This window comes from Colletotrichum orchidophilum (assembly GCF_001831195.1).
Source record: "Colletotrichum orchidophilum strain IMI 309357 chromosome Unknown Scaffold_3.1, whole genome shotgun sequence".
In the NCBI taxonomy this organism is placed as follows: domain Eukaryota; kingdom Fungi; phylum Ascomycota; class Sordariomycetes; order Glomerellales; family Glomerellaceae; genus Colletotrichum; species Colletotrichum orchidophilum.
In genome coordinates this window covers 1-18,909 of record NW_019172959.1, presented here as the reverse complement: position 1 = coordinate 18,909, position 18,909 = coordinate 1, and the positions used below count along the sequence as shown (strand labels likewise).

The following is an 18,909-nucleotide window of genomic DNA, read 5'->3' as shown; positions in this document are numbered from 1 at the left end:
CAGGACCTTCCGTAGGCCCAGGTTCGAATCCTGGATGGACCTCATTCGTTTTGACATTTCAACCATGGTCTGCCGCACACCGCCGGCTCTTGCTCTATATTTTGTTTTGTTCGTGCCAGCCAACCAAGGAATCCATCCGAGCCAGACCAACTTTCTAGTTGACTCGTTCCAACAATTCGCTTGAACCTGCGGTCCGAGACGCAAATGACGGATTGTTCGGCCTGCATGCCGCGGGATAGTGACAAGCGACCACGCACTGACGGGTTCTCATCCTCTGAAACGATCAATTCATCCCCGAACATGAGAGGAACATGGTTGTATCTCTCTTCTTCTCTCCTCTCAGTCTCATTCATTCGCAACTCAACAGCTGGTATTGGTCGATCAATCAATTCATGGACAGCTTCTTCTATGGGGGTTCTAGTCATCGAGGGTTCCGTCTACCCGTACCGCACGTCGCCGGCGCCCTCGCGGAACCAGTCATCTGCCGCCAGCGCCTCCTCCGGGCTTGCAAAGCTGATGATTGTGCTCTTGGTTGTCGTGTAAGCCTGGTACGCATCGATGCCGTTCTCGCTGCCAACACCGCTCGCGCTCGTTGCGCCACCCCACGGACTGCTGGGATCGTTTCGATGGTGCGTATTCACCCACACGATGCCTGCGTCGATTTGTTCCGACACTCGAAACGCTTGCGCCACGTCCCGCGTCCAGATGCCCGCTCCTAAGCCGAATTCACTGTCATTGGCGAGGGCGATGGCCTCTGATTCTGTCTTGAACGGCGCCACCACAATCACCGGCCCAAACGCTTCCTCCCGCCAGATGCGCGACTTGAGGATGTCGCCCTCGGCACGAGACACCAGCACCGTCGGTTCTAAATAGTATCCCTTGGCAAAGTCGGTTCCATCGAGACTACTCGTTCCAGACATGCGACGGCCGCCGGTGAAGGCTGCACCCTCTGCAGCGAGCGCTTCATTCACCAGCGCCTCCACGTTTTGCAGTTGCTTCGCCGACACCAGCGGTCCCATCATGGATTCCTGATTACTCGGTGAGCCCATCCGCCGAACGATAGATTCGGCCTTGGCTCTGAGTTTCTCCAGCACTAGCTGCATGATGTCTTCCTGGACGAGGATTCTGGTGCTGGCGACGCATGTTTGGCCGCTAGCAATGAATGACCCGAATGCGATGCCATTGACCGCAACATCCACGTCGGCCTGGTTGAAGACAATAAGCGGCGCTTTGCCCCCCAGTTCCGCCGTGTACCGCGCCAGATTGCCGCCGACAATTGAGCCAATCGCTCTCCCAGCCACGGTTCCGCCCGTGACGTCGACTTTGCGAACGAGCGGATGCTCGACGAGGGCCTTGCCAGTTGTTGCACCGTACCCAGGGAGGACGTGGAACACTCCGTCTGGCACGCCCGCCTTCTGTAGAATCTTGCCCAGCAGCAGCGTCGTGAGCGGCGTCAGTTCGCTCGGCTTCACCACGACGCTGTTTCCCGCTGCAAGGGCGGGCGCTATCTTCTTGACAGCAATCAGGAGCGGATGATTAAAGGGCGTGATCTGTACCACGACACCCAGCGGCACACGGTCTATCCAGTTGTGCAGCTTGCCCACGGTCGGCAGTACCGCACGCTCTTCGGTGCGCAGCAAGGCGGCATAGTACTTAAACCACTTGACCAAGGTGGGCACCTGGGCACGCATCTCGCGTATCGCGCGTCCAGTCTGGCGCACCTCGAGAGGGATCAGCGAGGGCAGCTCGGCGGCGAGCAGCTCAGCTGTCTTGTCGAGAACATCGGCGCGAACATGTCGGGGCGCTCTAGACCACGTTCCAGCCTTGAAGGTTTCGTGCGCCAGACGAATCGTTTCTTCCACGTCTTCCAGGGACGCTGCGTGACAGCTGCACGCATTCGGACGCCAGTCAGTCTCACCCGTGTGGGAAATGATTGCGGACGGGCATCGAAGTTGAGGCTGGGGGCTGAGAACTTACTTGGCAAAGATCTCACCTGTCGCGGGGTCTTCGACCGGGATCCTGTTGGCGTGTGAGAGTCGAGCATCAGCATAAGTGTGAGCGTGAGCATAAGCATAAGCATGAGCATGAGCTCGAGCACAGATAAGCGCCCTGCAACTCTCGCGCGGGGTACGCGGATACTTCGAAATAGGAACAAAAGGAAGAAAAGGTCACGAACTGCTCTGCATGACCCGGCTTTTCCTGGCCTCCCACCCAGAGATTGTATGCCTGGGCTGTCATCTTGTCTCTTGCGCGGCTGTCACTCAGACTTTCGTCGGTTCAAAGGCCACTTCGCAAAAAAGGATGCTCACGGCTTACCTTTTCCCTTTTTATTGGGGGGGAAAAGGGGTGTGGGTGAGCCATCCATCTATCTACCTTTAATTCCAACTGCGGGGAACTATGCGGGATGCATCGATAGCCAACTCCGGCCGGCTCCGTGCTACCATGCCCCACTCTGAGCATCCATCCTCCGCCGCGATAACAGAATCCCTCTATCCGTACCTTGCTTTACGGGGTTCCGTTGGTTCACTGTGTCAACCTATCTCGTAACACGCGATGCAAACCACAGACAGGATTCCCCATCAACATGCAAGACTATAACAAGCTTATAGGCTAAGGCCGACAGTTTCGCTAGCTTTGTTCTCCCCGCCAAGCAGAGAACGGATGGGGTAGTCAACATAGCCTAGCCTTGAAGGTGGAACGGCTGCAAGTTTTATACTTCAAGGGGGCAGAATCTCGCTCGGCTTCTGTACGAAACGCACATGCTTTCTCGACAAAGCCTGTTTCTCGGTGCTGCAGCATCTGCACAACGCAATGAACCATTTGACCAACGGTCAGCTCAGACCCTACTTCAAACCTACGCAAACCTATGGGAAACCTCCGTACAGACGCAGAGACGCCTTGGAATCTGCCATGGACATGAGCCCAAATTCCCCTCAAGACGGATGGCATCTATTATGCCATATAAGCCGGCGTCCGACATCCTGGCTCCCATGATTGCGACCGCCAGTTATTTGAATTTGTGTTCAACGTTTGGATTGATTTCCCTTTCTCTGGTCTTGTCCTGGTTTGGTCTGCGGCTGGAAGTCTTGTCAGAGCTCTTTGCAGCCAAAAACGACACCGCTCATCCTCCTTTTCTCCACATCGTCATGGACTATGTGCGCTCTTTTGTCGGCCGCAAGCCCAAGCGTACCCAGCTACCAACAGTAGCCACGGACGATGTCTATCCGGTTCACTTCTTTGACGATACGAAGCCTTTTCGGGAAATGCTTCTGAACTGGACGCTTCGGTTCGACGATGTCCTCGACGCAGAGAAGCTTAACTCTTCTCTCTCTCGGTTGATCGAGATTGGCGACTGGAGGAAACTCGGTGGGCGCATGAGAATGGGAGTAAGCGTTCCCTTACTTGCAGATGAAGACATGTCTAGCACTTGAACCCTTCACTCGAATGCTGTTTCGCTGACTCGACCAACCACGCAGCCCGACAATCAACTTGAGCTTCATGTACCGAAGCAGTTCACACCTGCTCGCCCCGCCATTCGCTTTTCCCACGACGTGCACGACTTTAGCATCAAGGAGCACAACGTTGCCAAGCACCTCCCAACCACCACCTCCACTCCCTCCGTTCAGCCCGGTGTTATCAACTTCTACAACCTAGGTGCTCGTCAAGACGCTCCCAAGACACTCGAAGACTTGATGTGCTCCGATGAACCCCAGATCGCCCTCCACGTCGTCTCCTTCAACGATGCAACCCTCGTCGGTCTCCTATTCTCGCACGTCATGTTTGGTGCTGCAGGTATGCAAGCGTTGGTGCAAGCCTGGTCGCAAGTTCTTGCTGGTCGCGAGGCAGAGGTTCCTGTTCTCCGCGGTGCGCACAAGGACATTCTCGACGACGTTGGCGTTGATACCGATCCTGAAAAGGAGCAATACTTGCTTGATCAGAGACGGCTCAAGGGTTTCCGTCACTTGAGATTCAGCTTGCGATTCCTCTGGGATATGTACCGTCGCCCGGAAATCGAGTCCAAGGTTCTCTGCCTACCGGCCGACTTTGTCGCCGGCCTCCGTGCTCGCGCCATGGCAGACCTACACGCCATGGACGAGAAGGGATTGGGCACCGAAGAGGCGCCTTTCGTCAGTGAAGGCGACGTCCTCACGGCATGGTGGACCCGCCTCGTCTGTCTCGCTCGTGGGTCAAACCGCCCTGTTACTGTTCTCAACGCTGTGGATATTACCGGCCGTCTCAAGTCTGTCTTCGCTCCCGGAAAGCTATACGTCCAGAACTTTGCCCTCGGAACCTGGACCCTCCTCAGCTCTGCCGAAGTCCTCAAAACCCCCCTCGGATACGTCGCCCGCTGCTTTCGTCACGACATTCAGACACAAACCACGCCTTCTCAGATCATGGCTTTTATGCGCTGTCTCCGTGCTGGAGGTCGTTGCAAGTCCCAACCCATCTATGGAGACCCGAACAGCATGCTCATCATCTTTACCAATTGGGCGCGATGCAAGTTCTTTGACTGCATCGACTTTTCTCCAGCTGTGATACCGCGCATATCTGAACCGGTCACGGCCAATGGCGACATCCAAACTAACGGACACACTACTGGCAGCGATCCAGAGAAGACTGCCAATGCCAACAATGCGGAAGTGCTCAACCGCCCCCCTCCCGGCAAGATCGCGTACCACCACTCCCTGGCCCGGACGCGCAGCATCCTCTCTCGCAATGTATTCACCATCCTCGGCAAAGACCTCCAGGGCAACTACTGGATCTCGGCCCTGGGACACCCTGAGTGCTGGGACAAGCTCGAGAAGGAGGTTTCCATGTCGTCCATGGACGAGCTGAGACGGCTGAACCCTCCGCCTTTGAACTAGGGCATTTGTTTCTTTTCGCATCATTCCCATGACAGAGGCCTTTTGGTCCCAGACCGGAACCGTAGCATGAATCAGTCACTCTTTCAGCTTCCCATCCCTTCTAACCAGAATCTATTGCTTCAGCAAATTGGCCGACCTTGGCCTTCAGGTTACCCAGGTGGAGAGAGGGGTGGGGAGAGAAAGATACAGAGAGAGAAAGGGACTTAAGGTAAAATGATTCCCAGGAGTTCCGAGGCATCTAGCTAGCTCGTCACGTTTTTCGAACTTGGTCTCGTCTGAAAATTTGGTCTGCAGTCCTTTTTGAGGGGAATGTTATTTCCTCTCCGTCGCTTTCCCCGGGGGTTGTTCCCATGCATGTTCCGACATTTCTTTCCGCAATCGAGCAGGACGGTACTGTACTAGTGATGAAGAATGGCGAGGAGGGAGGCAGGCTAGCATGGTTGCCCGTCGATGTAGATGTAGTGTACGATGTCCCAATTGTACTGCCATGACAAGCACGATCCTGAAGCATGAGCAATAGTGAGCTGTGTCTACCATGGTCCTCCCCACCTCGTCTTCTTCTTACCCACGTCCAGCCTGGGCAAGGTAAATCTTGTGCAAGGCGGCCCTGGATTCTCATGGAATGATGAAACGTGCCGCTGCCTGACAGTTGGCATGTACTGTGAGTACCTCCCAGTAGGTAGCCAAAGCATGCCCGTGTCCCCTCAACGTTATAAGAAGGTTTTGCTACGGTGTACAACATGTACCTCCCCTCCCATTTGGGTTGTCGGCCGGCCGGGGGGGAGGGGGGTTTGCATGTATGCACTGCAGCATACAGGCCAATTAAAAAAAAAAGACAAGACGCGTCAGCGACCAACGGGCAACGAGACTATGTAATTTGGCTCTAGCCAAACGTTTCCAACTCTAACGACGTTACCATTATACTTTTTTATGCGATTTCACATTCAGAGCATGTGGCATTTTTTGTCCTTCTTCTTATGGCAACATTCATTTAAAGGTATCAACATTGTTTGTGGGTTTGCTACAGGATAATGCTACGGGATATGTAGACGGTGCTATGGACTGTTTCTGACAGGTGCTATGACATGTTTAAAAAAAAAAAAAAAAAACAGAATGCGGTCTGCACTGGTATCGAAGAAAGGATCAAACCTGCCCAACAAATAAGTAAAGAAAACCCAAATAAAAATAACGACAATGGCGCCAACGCAAAGGTATCGTAATGGTTAGAGAAGTTGTAAAAGAGAAAAAACCCAAACGCCATTCCCGTAGTATCGATAATCGCACTTCATATTCCATGCGGCGGTGCCTCATGAAGCGTGGACTACGCCCTTTCCCAAAATACCACGAATCTTCTCGAATGACTCAGACCTTGGCCTCGTCTTCATCCATGAAGAACTTGACGACCTGCTTGAGATCAAAGAGGCTGACACCGCGGCGCGGATAGCAGAGATACACCTGCTCGCCCAAGACTCCAAACTTGTCTCTGAACTCGGCCTTGTTGCCGAGACCCAGGCTCTTGACGATGCCGGCGTAGGTCTTGCTGAGGAACTTGGCCCTGACGCCGTGCAGATGCTCCCCAGGGACAAACTTCTCGCTGACGCCGGCACCAAAGGTGACGGGGCCGGAGATTGACGACAGCGCGTGCTCGACGAGAACTTCAATGGTCCCGTTGGGGGCGTCGGGGAAGTCGAGCGCCCACTTGACCTGCCATCCATACCGGGGCGCCAGCTGCGCGAGCACGACCATGCAGAGGACCTTGCCGTCCTTTTCGGCGGCAAAGTAGCGCCGGTGAGCTTGATCGATCCAGGGACGGATCTCTGTGAGGTGGACCTGTGTCTTTCCCTTGCGCTTCTCTTTCCAGGCCTCGATGGACTGTTCGGCGCGCCTCATAAAGTCTTCGTCGGGCTTGAGCTCATGGACCTTGATGCCCTCTTTCTTAACCCGGCGAGCGGCGCGGTTGTCGGGCGTCGTATGCTGATCGGCGTCGGCTCGCTGCTCTACGGTGCAGCTCATAGTTCGCCAGCCGATGCGGCGGCCCAGGATCTGTTGAACCTTGTTCGATACCAGCATCCACACGGGTGTCAACTTGAGTTCGTCTTTGACAAAGTTGATGAAAGCTGGGACAACCTCCTCGTATTGACCTCGGTCACAGAGAGGGTCTCCAGTAATCATGGCAAACTTGCCTTGCTTGACGTAGCCGACCGCGGCACCACTGCTGTGTCGCCAAAGTTCGAACCGTTCGTCAAGCCATGAAGTGTTGCTGGCATCACCATAGTTGGCGATGAGTTCCTCCAGTCGCGGCATCTCCTTACCGACCCAGGCCTTGGTGGTATCGGCATTGGGATGAGGCAGAGTAAATGACCGCTGGGGCAACGACTTTGGATCGCGGTAGAAGAGAGTGCCATATCGTACATCACCTAGGTTCAGGAGGAGGAACACAACTCGGTCTAATCCAAGACCAGCACCACCATGTGGTGGAGCACCAAGGTCAAAGGCCTGGAGGTACTCGGCCATCTCTTCTTCTGAAATACCCTTGTCGGCCATGTTCTTACGCAGCTCCTGGGGATCGTTGATGCGCTGCCCTCCAGTGCAAACCTCTTGCCCGCGAATGAAGATATCAAACGAGTTGGTCCAAAACGAATCGTCGGCTTTGTGTGTGTAGAATGGGCGGGCGTTCGCGGGGAACTTGTCCAAGATGTAGTAATCGGTTCCGTACTTCTGCTTCACTAGTTCGCCCAGCCGAATTTCGTCTGGTGTGGAAAGGTCTTCTTCGGCCACATCACGACCGTCATCACGTAGCATTTGCAACCCTTCCGGGAATGGGATGATGGGGGTCTCATCCAGCCATACCAGATCTTCGCTTGGGAAACGCTCGCGAATGATCTTTAATTCGGGCATCGCCTGCACGGCTGTAAAGATGTTTTTCAACACCTGATCGATAACTCTGATGAGCTCGTGGTAATGCTTGTGAATCTTCATCTCGATATCGAGTCCGGTATATTCGGTCAAATGACGATGCGTGTTGGAGTTTTCAGCGCGAAAAACGGGTCCAACCTGAGTGTGTAAGTACATGTCGGTCTTGTCAGCTGTAGAGAAGAATTACTCACTTCGTAGACCTTGCCAAAGTCGGCAGAGATGGCCATCTGCTTTGCCAACTGAGGGCTTTGCGCCAGGAAAGCGCGTCGACCAAAGTAGTTCAGCTTGAAAACCTCGGCACCGCTTTCGGTGGCGGCTGGCTGCAGCTTCGGGGTTTGGATCTCGATGAAGCCGCTGTTGTCTAGTGTTTCGCGGAACTTGCGTGTAATCATGGCTCGTACGCGGAACAATGCCTGGTTACTAGGGTGTCTCAAGTCTAGGATACGGTTGTTTAACCTAAAATTCATGCTCTCTGGTGGCTGGTAGTTGCTGAATGGAGGTGCCTTGGCTGGATTTAGAAGATGGATGGAGTAGACGTCCACCTCAACATGGTGGTATTGCGCAGACTTGACGTCTTGCACGGGCTTCTTCAAGGTGCCAGATACCTGAACAATGGATTCAGGATGCAACCTCTGAACCCATTTCACCATGTTCGGCGTTGTGTGCGCCAATACGCCTTGGATTGTGTCGGTTTGATCGCGGAAGAGAATGAAGTCGAGGTGCTTTGAGATGTTCCGCTGGGTGTGGATCCTCGCTCGGAATGTGACTTTGGTGTTGATATCCAGCTTGACCGCCTCCCCGATGGTCGTAAGCTCGGTCGGGTAGTTCCCGTCGTCGCCCTCACCGTAGCGCGCTCGAGTTTCTTCATCTTCGGCACTGCGGGCTTGTTCATATTCGATCCTGCGGCGCTCTTCGAGCTCGCGCTTCTCCTCCTCTTGGCGAAGAAGCTTCTCGCCCCGTTGCTGACGCCTAAGCTCAGCGCTTCGAGCAGCGCTTTGCCCGGTGCTAGATTTGCTGGACTTGCTAGATTGACTGTTAGAGCTCGAGGCTCGGGCCTTTTCGAGGACGGTCGTCTTGGTGTGGGTGGTGGTCGCAGAAAGCGATGCCTTCAAGGGGAATGAGAATCTCTGAGCTATGCGGGAGAGGGTGCTCGACGAACGCCGTGGAACTACTTGTTCCGTCATGGTGTTTGCTGCCTCCCCAAGACGAATGTCGGATGAGGTGGTATGCTTGTGCGAACAGCTTGTTTGGCAGGCGTGAGGTTTCGCAAGAACGTGTCTCAGTCGAGGCAGGGGCCAGTTGTTTTGCCAAAAGTAGTTTACATTAGGGACAGGAAGGAGACGTCAGGGTAGCTGGGTGCGGGAAACAAGGTATAAGACAACGCAAGCGGGAAGCGGAAGGTCGGAGGGCTGCGAAGGTGGGTGACTACGGGACCGGAAGAAAACAGACATTGATAATGACACAAGTGACAAAAGTCGGGATCCGTCATGGTTCATCGCGGCCGACCGTTCAAGCTCTGCGTGGGCACGAGGTTGCTTCTCGGGTACTTGATCGACGTTGGGCGCCGTGTATCCGATACTTGGCAATGGCAGTGGGCAGGCCGAGCCTCAAGAGGCACACGGAGCTGCCCGACGGCTAGCTTTGGCTCCCAAGGTAGGGACCGACGGCGCGGTACGTGACCCAGGAGGCTTACACGGCACTGTGGCAAGGCGTGGATGATGCAGACTGACTGCCCATGCGCGAGGGCTGGTAGGCAGGGGGAACTACTTCTAGGGAAGTTTATGGAAAAAAGCCGAGGGGCCACATGCTGTAACCTGTACTCCATGAGCAGCCATGGTCTCGAGTACCGCTTGGTACGTGACCTTTGCTGGTGTCCTCCACTTTGTGAACACAGTATCGAACGAAAGAAAGTGCACTACGATGAGCACGAGGGTCCACGGGCAGACAGGAAAAGAGTTTGCCGAATACAATACGCCTGATGGTGCAGGTGCAGGTGCCGGTGCAGGCGCAAGAGCATCGATCGCATCGCATCGCATCGCATCGAACAAGAGCGGTCCTAGACCGGCCGTGGGTCCAGAGGTCAATATGTGGAGGTGGAATGGTCTCGCAACTTCCCTTGGAGCTCCCATGAACAGTCAAAGATTCCTCTATTTCCTCTGTTTCCTCGAGGAAGCCTCGGCTGTGTGGTGTCAGCGGAACGTCATTGGCAGCGGGGCAAAACGATACCGGTACGTATTGTTACAGACTGTGCTGTAAACCAAAGGTATGGCACGCAAAACGGAAAGAAGGGAGCTTGGGGGTAGTTACGGTGAAGAAGATTGGATTGGAAATGGAAGTCGGCAAGGTCACGGACATCGGATCCGAGAATCTGCGTTGCTGACACACCGTCCAATATCGTGGCCACTCGTGGACCGTTTGCTCCGAGGAACGTCCCAGAAAGCAGGTCCGCTCCTTCCCGTCTACAGGGGTGCCTGCCATGGTCACTATCGTGGTCATCGACTCATTGACAAAGAGCCGGACCAGGATACAAATTAAAAAAAATAGAGTCTAAAAAATGGTTCCATCGGCTGGGTTTCTGGCATCGCCTAGAAAACCGCTGCCCATCTGGCTTGGTGTTGCCAAACATGGTCCAACACTCAAGTGACTCCCTAGACTCCGAGTTGGCTCCGATCGCATCCCGGAAACGACGGCCCCACATCCCCACCAAAAAAATGCCAAAAACGGCCCAGGAATGACGTCAAGTCCCTCGGTATTACCTTCCTGGTGCAAGTCGCCGCTTCACCAGCCAAACGTGGCAGTCACTCTCTTTGACACCAAACGGCAACCTCACCTTGACCTCACCTTACTGTAACTGTACTCTTATGGGTGGTGCCATTCTCATTATGGCATCCAATCTCGATTCCTTCCCTTCACTGCCTGAGGGTTGCACTGTTGTCTACCTTTCGGCCTCGGCTCCCCCTAGTTCGCCTTACGTCCCATTTTTTTGATATTCATCCTCTCCGACAAAGATGCTTCATCACTAGTGTACAAAGTCAAATTTCAGCCACAGCCCACAGGTGTTGATCTTTACCTGTGCCACACCTGCCACCAAGCCAGGCAAGGCAAGGCACCGTTGCCAAGAAAACCCTCCTTCATCGTCAACGACACCTAATGCTTTTCCTCCCACCCGCCCGCTGTCCTTAGCTTCCTGCCAGCGGAACACCTTTGCCGTGCGGCGTGCTTTTGCAGCCCTTACTCGACGACGCATCCCGAAGGTTCCTTTCTCATCCTTGATTTGCCACCTTTTCTTCCATCCTCCATCTCACCTCGTCCCCTCGACCTATTATCAATCGAATCGCGTTCCGTTACACCCGGGGGATTTGAGTACTGTTTACCTGACCTCTCACCGCTTGCAGCCTTGAGACATCCAATGTTCGTTTGAACATTCGATTGCTCCTCGCTGCCTGCCAGCCTCACCCACTAGTTTAATCCTCCTGACTCTTGCACGCGCTCCGCGCAGTCCGCATCCCCGATGCTGCAGAGGAAGCTCACACGCACCGTCTCCAACCTCTCAATTGTTTCCAAGACCAGTAGAGCCAGCAGAAAAGAACGAAAAGCTGAAAGCAAGGCCGCAAGTAAGGCCAATAGCGTCGCCAGCAGCGTCGCTAGTAGCATAGCCGAAGCTTCCGACGATGAATACAACAACCCACTCGAGAACGTTGCCCGTTGGCGCTTGACCGCCAACGCGGTTGCCTTACGCTCCGGGGCCGCTTTCGCCTTCGGCCTGCAGAACCTGTCCGCTCCCGTCCCACCGGCTGCGAATAGAGTCATCTGGCTGGACTCTACCCTCTCGGAATGGAGCGGCAAGGAGAAGATCAGGGTCGATGTCTATCTTCCTCCCACCACCACCTCCAGCAAACCCACCGGCAAGATCCCTGCGGTCATCAATTTTCATGGTGGGGGGTTCGTCGTCGGGCAGGGCACTGACGATGCGCGCTGGGCTGGCGCTGTAGCGACAGCCCTCAACGCCGTTGTCTTCTCTGTCAGCTATCGCCTGGCTCCCAGCTATCCTTTCCCCACACCAGTCGAGGATTCCGCCGACTCTATTCTTCAGATCGTCGCACGTGCCGAAGAGTTCCGCATCGATACAAACAGGGTCATCTTGTCGGGTTTCTCGGCTGGAGGGACACTAGCACTTGCCAGCTGGAACATTCTCCAAGACCCTAATCAATGGGGATACAAGTTTAAACTCCCAGTTCCCGACATCTCCGGCCTGGTGTTGTTCTACCCACTCTTGGACTGGACCATGACTAGGCCGCAGAAGCGGAAGACATGTGGAAAGCCAGAAATGACTCTTCCCAAAGGCATGACTGACCTCTTTGATGCGTCGTACATATACCCTCCAAGACGACGGGCTGAGCGGGGTGATCCGCGTCTTTCACCCGGCCTCATGACGAATGAGATGATTGATCGCCTACCACCAGTACACCTGTGCATGTGCGAGCACGACATGTTGCTACTGGAGGGCCAGTCTTTTGCGGAGAGAGTAAGATCCCGCGGTCGCCGGGTCAGCACACGTGTTGTTGAGGCTGAAAAACATGCCTGGGACAAACCTCCACCTTTTGCACCCAAGGAATCTGTCATGGTTGAGTATAACGAGGCCATTAAAGCCATCAAAGAATGGTTTGACAACACAGGGATGACATGGAACATTGAGTGAGGCTAAAGTGAGGGACCATTGAAGCCAGAAACAGACCTTAGAACTGTAAATTGATTTCGGATGAAATGAGCGGAATAGAAACCTGATTTGGGGGCCCTGATTGGGGAGAGATTTAGACGCACGCGCACATGTCTGCTTAATGTCGAGATGGCTAAGTCAGCCAAACATTGCTTTACTATCACCGTCATAGTTCTGAATCTTGGTGCAATCATGGCAGTACAAGCCTCTTAAGTGGCGCGTATCAACATTCATCGAAGGTTTCTCTCCCAATTGCGTGGGTATACATCATGTGACTTTCACGAGCGAAAATTACCATCAATGCTCGGATTGTCATGTCTTTAATGAATGGCAGTGAGGCATTTGATGACGTTGGCAGAATAAACTCCGCAAGCCACCGTGCCAAGATGTTTTGATTCGTGGAAAGCCAAGGCGAATATACCTCGCAGATGGCTGTAGCATTCCGCTCTCTTGCTTTTTTTTTTTTTTACTTTGACTTTACCCTACGAATACTTGTGGCTTTTTCCGATTAGTAGGGAAACTTTTTAAACGTTCCTGCGGCGCCCCGCGCGGCGATCGTCCGGCTTGCGACGCTTTCTTATGTTGACTTTGAAGGTTACTTGCACTGCCCACAGAGTGGGCTTGTTTTACCACTGGATGCAAAGCCAGTCACCACTTGCATCTATGTACATGGTTTCATTACCAAGGGGGGAAACAAGACTGGAAGCACGGCGTGCCTAGTCTCCATTCGTGAATTTGCCCAATTCATGGTACAGGTCTCGCTACCTTGCCTCAATACTTGTCTCCTGCGGTGCGTAGCTATGATTCCTTTACCTTGCAGTATGAAACCCAAGAAAAGAGAGCATAGAGATTTCCAAAGAGCCATATGAGCAGACTTGACATCCTTCCTTAGGGTTGAACAAGATGCAAGCTCAATCGGGGATAGAAAATTCGGAAATATGATTGGACCCGACATTTCTAGCAAGTATATAAGTAGATAAAAGGAAACTTAAGTGTAATTCCTTTAGCAAAAGCAAAAGGTCTTGTTACAAATCAAGAAAAGATTCCAAGCATCAATACCTCGTACAAACATGTCTCTGCCCCTCTACTAACTAGTCTGGAATTACACAAATGAGGCAACCCCTGGCAAACAAGCAAACCAGGCTTGAAGCTTTTTTAGAAAATAAATAAATAAACAGAAGACGACTAAATCATTAGAGGCCTGCAACAAGACGGCCCCCACACCACACACCCCCCCAACAACCCCCAAACCACTCCAATCTCCCCACATACAAACCCTCTCGCTACCTCACCACACACCCAACCGTCGTCCAACCCCCTAATTACCTACTCCTTCGCGACCCCCCCGCCTGCTTAGCAGTCGCCCACGACCCCTCCCCCCCCCAAATCGTGAGTGGCAATTTCTTCCATCTACTCGGTGCACGAGATGGGCCCGAACCGGCTCCTATTCGCCCCGTGAAACGCCTTGTGGACGTCATTCTTTGAGCACGCGATGCTGGTTGTCATCCACAAAAAGAGGTCGTCCCCCCTGAGCGACGACTCGCACCCGTTGGGCGGGTAGACCATGCAGCTGGCCATGCCCTTGAGGTTCTCCCAGAGGCGGCCGCAGTGCCGCTCGATGTTGTCTCTGCCGACGTTTTGCATTGTGATTTCCCAGTAGTAGCCGCCGGCGATGTATTTGCGGTCGCAGTGGGATGCCGCGGAGGATGTAGCGACGAGGGCTAGGGTGGTGAGGAGGATAGATGGGGCGGTTGAGGTGGTCGTTGTGAGCTTCATCATATTCTTGGCGGGGGATGAAGTTGAGGGTCGAGGGAATCAGTGTTGTTGTTGTGGTTTCACGAACCTGGTTTTTGGCTCGAGACTGCGCGGTTTTGGAGACTGTATCCCATATGTGTGGAAGCGGAGAGGACGTTTGGCTGTAAGTAGAAGGCTCTTTGGGGTGTGGGATATGTGGTTTCTTTTATTATATGAATAGACGCGATTGAAACGTTCGTAGTCAACTTTGACCGCTTTGAACGGAGGAACAAGCTGGTTCGACTGACAAAGGCTTACTGAATACGAGCAAAGGTGGGTGTGGTACGACGTCAAGATCTCGGACTTTGCATTGCTCAATTGAGACAGGGAGCAATTTCTCGTGCAACTTCATGCTCGAAAAGGACGCAATTTCCGCTTCGGACAGTTCGTTGTTTTGGAGCGTCCCTTCCGCCCTTTATTATCAACCTAACAACGCTCTCATTCAGACCATTTCCAAACTTGAAAACGGACGATTGCGTTTAAGTAAGCCATCTCGCTCATTCAAGTAGTAGCCTGCTGTACGACTATGTAAGCAGTGGGCAACGCAACGAAAACTATCACCCTTGTAATACTGTGTTTGGAACACAAGTGAGCAAGTTTGCTGCCCTAGCTAGTTATTGGGGCTTCCCACTGATAACCATACATTCGGTAACGATTTTGCGATTGTGTGCGTTTGTCAGTGACCAAATCATTGCCGTCTTCCAGGTCGAAATCAGAGTGCAGTAGGGCTGGGAGTAATTGGATGACTACTTTTGATCGAGGCGCTGTATCTCGAGATCAGATTTAATGTCAACATGTTTCCTCTTCAATGTCTGCGAGCGCGAGCAGTTCTCATCAAGCAGCTTATTTTCCTGCCGAGTCACATCGTCGCTTGGTCTTGGCAAAGAGGGGGTAGTAAAACAGGTCAGATATGGTTCGATAGTGAAAATGACAAATTTCCAGCACCCACAGACTCGAGGTGTGGGCATTGATTGCGTGTGACACAATACCCCGATGCAGAACGTCTTCTGCGTCCTGCGCCGCTGTACCTGCACCAACAGCGGGTTGTGATCACACACAGCTCGCCAATCAATTGCGATGAACAGATCTCGAAAACCCCGCTCATATCTGCCTGAGCGGCTCTTCTATCTCCATCAAAAAGCGCGGTCCATTCCCTCCCCGCCAGGCCGCGTCTGTTGGTTGGTTTCTCTGTTGCACTCTCTTTACTCTTCCTATTTCCCTATGCTTTGCGTGAAAATACCAGGAAACCTTGTTACCCTCCACAATAAAACAGGTTGATTGAACATGTCGGACATGGAAATTGATTGGCACAGCCCGGGCCAATCATCAGATCTCACATCCGACGACGGATATGCGGTTTGTTGATCGATATCCACGACTGCAGCTTAAGAGTAGCGTGGCTGACGACTCCGCGAAGACGGATAGTGGTGTGTCCTCAATGGACGAGCAGATGTACAGTCTTTTCCATATCCAAAGCTGGAAAGATGACTAATTCGCCAGATCAACATACACTAAATCAATCACCTCATCCATTGTCAACTATCCTCAGGAATACGGCCGACGATATCACGCTTACAGGGCCGGTGGTACACCTTTCCGTAATCCAAAAATTGTGGTAACCAAAGCTGACATGCATATTTCAACAACAGTGTACGCCTTTCCAAACGATGATGTTAGTGTTTGCTAGATACTTCCGCGGGTCCGAGGAAAGCGGCTCTCTAACATCCTAGCAGCCCGAGCTAGATCGCATGGACATGGCTCATGTTCTCATGTTCAAATCAATCGGCTATAAACTCTACCTGGCACCACTTGTCAGAGAACGAGTAAACAGAATCCTTGATGTTGGTACAGGTACTGGAATCTGTAAGCTATCCCTTCTACAAGCCGAACCTTTTCCCAGCGGATTGCTGAGCCTTTGTTTCCCGTAGGGTCTGTGGAAATGGGTGACAGGTTCCCCAACACCGAGGCATGCGATTGAAGCTCCCCCCGGACTTGAGTCAAGTGAGCCAGTTATGACTGACTCACAAGTAGGTCATTGGAATTGATTTGAGCGCTGTTCAACCCCCTTGGTAAGCTGGCTTCAAACGATTATGAGGGAGATGTGAACTGATAATCCCTAGGGTGCCACACAACGTAAAGTTTGAAATTGACGATATTGAAAGTCCATGGGTAGGCGACAGGATGTACGACTACATCTTTGTCCGATACATGCTAGTATCTATCCAAGACTGGCCTAAACTAGTTCAAAACATCTATGAGTATGTGCATGTGACCTTGCGGTTTCATGGCCTATACATTGTGTCACTGAAGCTCATTCCACCTAGGCATCTAAATCCCGGCGGATGGGTAGAATTTCAAGACATGGACGGCCTCTACTACTCAGACGACGGAACCTACGCCGAACACTACGTCACGCGCCTATGGAACCAAGAATTCGTCCAGGCCTGCGAATCCATCGGCCGCACAGCCCGCCCGGGCCCGCAACTCGAGGGCTGGGTCACAAACGCCGGGTTCCAGAACGTGGTGCACAAGAGGTTCAAGGCACCGATTGGGCCGTGGCCCAAAGACGCCCATTTCAAAGACGTGGGCATGCACAATTTGTGTCAGCTTTTGAACGGCTTGGAGGGCTTTAGCCTGCGATTGTTCTGCGGGGTGCTGGGTCGCTCGGAAGACGAGGTTCTCTCCATGCTGTCGAATGTTCGGGAGGAGTTGAAGCGCGGCCTGTTCCACGCAATGTTTGATCAGTACGTTGTCTGGGTCCCTTTTTCCACAATTCGACTTGACACTGCGCTCACACTTGTTTTTCTTGCCTTTTTATTAGTCATGTTGTGTATGGGCAGAAGCCTTTGGAGGGACAGCAACAGCAATACTTTGCCTCATAGCCAGCTTTTGAGCGAAGTAGGCAGAGCAAGCTGTCACAGTCTGACTTCTCTTGGGAGACAAAAGTGCAAGTTGCATAGAACTAGGAGGCGAATCTACCGTCAGACGCGGTACTTTAGAAAGCATTCGTCACTTGAAACGATTATACTTCAGCATCAGCGTGACTTTGCCTTTAGTATAGAAAGTGCCGACGAGCCCTGTATTGGCCAATCGTTGAAATGGGTGGTTTGGAGAAGTAGTAAAAGTGTTTATTCCAAACAATCCCCATAAAGTTAATAATATGAGTAATCTCCTCAAATTACACCTGCTTTCCTGTTAAATTGAAGTGCGGTATCTTGAAAAAATCATGATAGTAATCCTCAGTTCTGCGCAACAGCCTTGCCTCTCCCAGAAGCCGACTCAAACTTGGCCTGCCACTTCTCTCCTTGCTTGAACATGGCGACACACTGCAACGCGCTCGGATTCCCATACTCTGGATCGGCGCCGCCTTCAAGAAGAACCTGAATGTGATGTGTGTCAGAACCCAGTCAGATAAAAGAGTTGCCCCCCGCCCCCCGAGATATTTGAGGCCTATATGAGACACCAGCCACGAAAGCCCCATCATCGGCGAGACCGGCATATAACAATAGCAAAGAGAACCAAACGAACCTCAATAACTCCGTCTTCTTGCTTAAAGACTGCACCAGCAAGAGGACTTTGCCCCCTGTCGTTCAATCGATTGGGATCAGCTCCGTGCTGGATGAGCAGCTTCACCAATTCCGCGTGCCCGTGATACGCGGCCAACATGAGCTATATTAAAAAAAAAACAGAAAGTAAAGTCGTCAACGATAGAACGTTAAAAAAACACTTTTCAAAATGGGACCGCATTTACCAATGTATCGCCCTTTTCATTCGTCATGTTGGCGGGTAAGCCAGCCGGCAAGGCCTGCTCAAAGATGGCGAGATCCCCCTTTCGCGCGCTGTCGTACATGCGCCCCGCGAGAGCAATTGCTTCCGGGGGTAATGACTGCGTGGCCTGTGAGGGGGCATCCATGTTGAGATTTAGGGAAACCCGGGGGCCGGGGGGGCTTGGAGATATCGTCAGTTTTTTTTGACCAATGTTGACACGTGAAAGGCGTGACGATTTTCTTCGCAGTGTGTGGGAAGAGTGTTTACCAACTGAGACGCAGAGACCAAGCTTGCCTTTTGGCAGAAGAGTCAATATAGCCTGGTTTTGAAGGATGCGGCAAGGCCAGAGTTTGTCTTTCCAGGAACGCCGTCAGACAATTGAAATATAAAGATAACTTGTCTTAGGTAAGGTAGTTGAAGATTGAAGGCCGGCTGGGTTGGAACTTGGGAGTTGCAGCGAGCCATCAGAGAAACGTGGTGGGGTAAAAATTACCTAATGCCGAGTGGATGACGTGAAGTCGTTCGCGAGACCCACGCGCACCCCCGGCGGGGAATAGCGGCTAGCACCCGGAATGCCTGAACCAATGGGAAGCAACTCATTCGGCATGGCCAATATTCCAACGGTTTCAACGTTTAAGTTTACTGCCGTTTTGGGCTGTCCTGATAGAGCCTGGTGGAGAGGTGTAGATGATGACGCCTCATGAGAATTTGATAGTAAGATCTCAACACATCCCGACTGAGTTTGTGGCCATGCACCAGCGGTTCAAAGACCAGTTTAACGACCTCTTGCAAAGGCAGAGAAACGCTTCTACGATGCTGGATGAGTTCTTCAGACATATTTCCGGCACA

General features: G+C 52.6%; 7 protein-coding genes across 7 annotated transcripts; 3 read left to right on the top strand and 4 right to left on the bottom strand.

Moving 5' to 3' along the window:
* Nucleotides 1-437: 437 nt before the first annotated feature.
* Nucleotides 438-2,238, bottom strand: CORC01_00388 (aldehyde dehydrogenase; the record flags this gene model as incomplete). The annotated part of the gene is made up of 3 exons (XM_022612045.1): nucleotides 438-1,887; nucleotides 1,978-2,019; nucleotides 2,177-2,238. The coding sequence occupies 3 exons, from the start codon at nucleotides 2,236-2,238 to the stop codon at nucleotides 438-440; spliced, it is 1,554 nt and encodes a 517-aa protein (XP_022481184.1).
* Nucleotides 2,239-3,146: 908 nt separating this feature from the next.
* Nucleotides 3,147-4,865, top strand: CORC01_00387 (uncharacterized protein; the record flags this gene model as incomplete). The annotated part of the gene is made up of 2 exons (XM_022612044.1): nucleotides 3,147-3,386; nucleotides 3,477-4,865. The coding sequence occupies 2 exons, from the start codon at nucleotides 3,147-3,149 to the stop codon at nucleotides 4,863-4,865; spliced, it is 1,629 nt and encodes a 542-aa protein (XP_022481183.1).
* A 1,362-nt stretch (nucleotides 4,866-6,227) lies between these two features.
* CORC01_00386 (aspartyl-tRNA synthetase) lies at nucleotides 6,228-8,965 on the bottom strand (the record flags this gene model as incomplete). The annotated part of the gene is made up of 2 exons (XM_022612043.1): nucleotides 6,228-7,919; nucleotides 7,973-8,965. 2 exons carry the CDS (start codon nucleotides 8,963-8,965, stop codon nucleotides 6,228-6,230), a joined length of 2,685 nt encoding a protein of 894 aa, XP_022481182.1.
* A 2,327-nt stretch (nucleotides 8,966-11,292) lies between these two features.
* Nucleotides 11,293-12,480, top strand: CORC01_00385 (uncharacterized protein; the record flags this gene model as incomplete). The annotated part of the gene is made up of 1 exon (XM_022612042.1): nucleotides 11,293-12,480. The coding sequence occupies one exon, from the start codon at nucleotides 11,293-11,295 to the stop codon at nucleotides 12,478-12,480; it is 1,188 nt and encodes a 395-aa protein (XP_022481181.1).
* Nucleotides 12,481-13,908: 1,428 nt separating this feature from the next.
* CORC01_00384 (uncharacterized protein) lies at nucleotides 13,909-14,277 on the bottom strand (the record flags this gene model as incomplete). Its single annotated transcript, XM_022612041.1, has 1 exon — nucleotides 13,909-14,277. The coding sequence occupies one exon, from the start codon at nucleotides 14,275-14,277 to the stop codon at nucleotides 13,909-13,911; it is 369 nt and encodes a 122-aa protein (XP_022481180.1).
* Nucleotides 14,278-15,576: 1,299 nt separating this feature from the next.
* CORC01_00383 (methyltransferase domain-containing protein) lies at nucleotides 15,577-17,174 on the top strand (the record flags this gene model as incomplete). The annotated part of the gene is made up of 9 exons (XM_022612040.1): nucleotides 15,577-15,648; nucleotides 15,710-15,744; nucleotides 15,793-15,878; nucleotides 15,942-15,964; nucleotides 16,026-16,115; nucleotides 16,324-16,361; nucleotides 16,413-16,550; nucleotides 16,617-17,036; nucleotides 17,114-17,174. The coding sequence occupies 9 exons, from the start codon at nucleotides 15,577-15,579 to the stop codon at nucleotides 17,172-17,174; spliced, it is 963 nt and encodes a 320-aa protein (XP_022481179.1).
* A 357-nt stretch (nucleotides 17,175-17,531) lies between these two features.
* Nucleotides 17,532-18,205, bottom strand: CORC01_00382 (uncharacterized protein; the record flags this gene model as incomplete). The annotated part of the gene is made up of 3 exons (XM_022612039.1): nucleotides 17,532-17,672; nucleotides 17,821-17,961; nucleotides 18,044-18,205. The coding sequence occupies 3 exons, from the start codon at nucleotides 18,203-18,205 to the stop codon at nucleotides 17,532-17,534; spliced, it is 444 nt and encodes a 147-aa protein (XP_022481178.1).
* Between the last annotated feature and the right edge of the window lie 704 nt (nucleotides 18,206-18,909).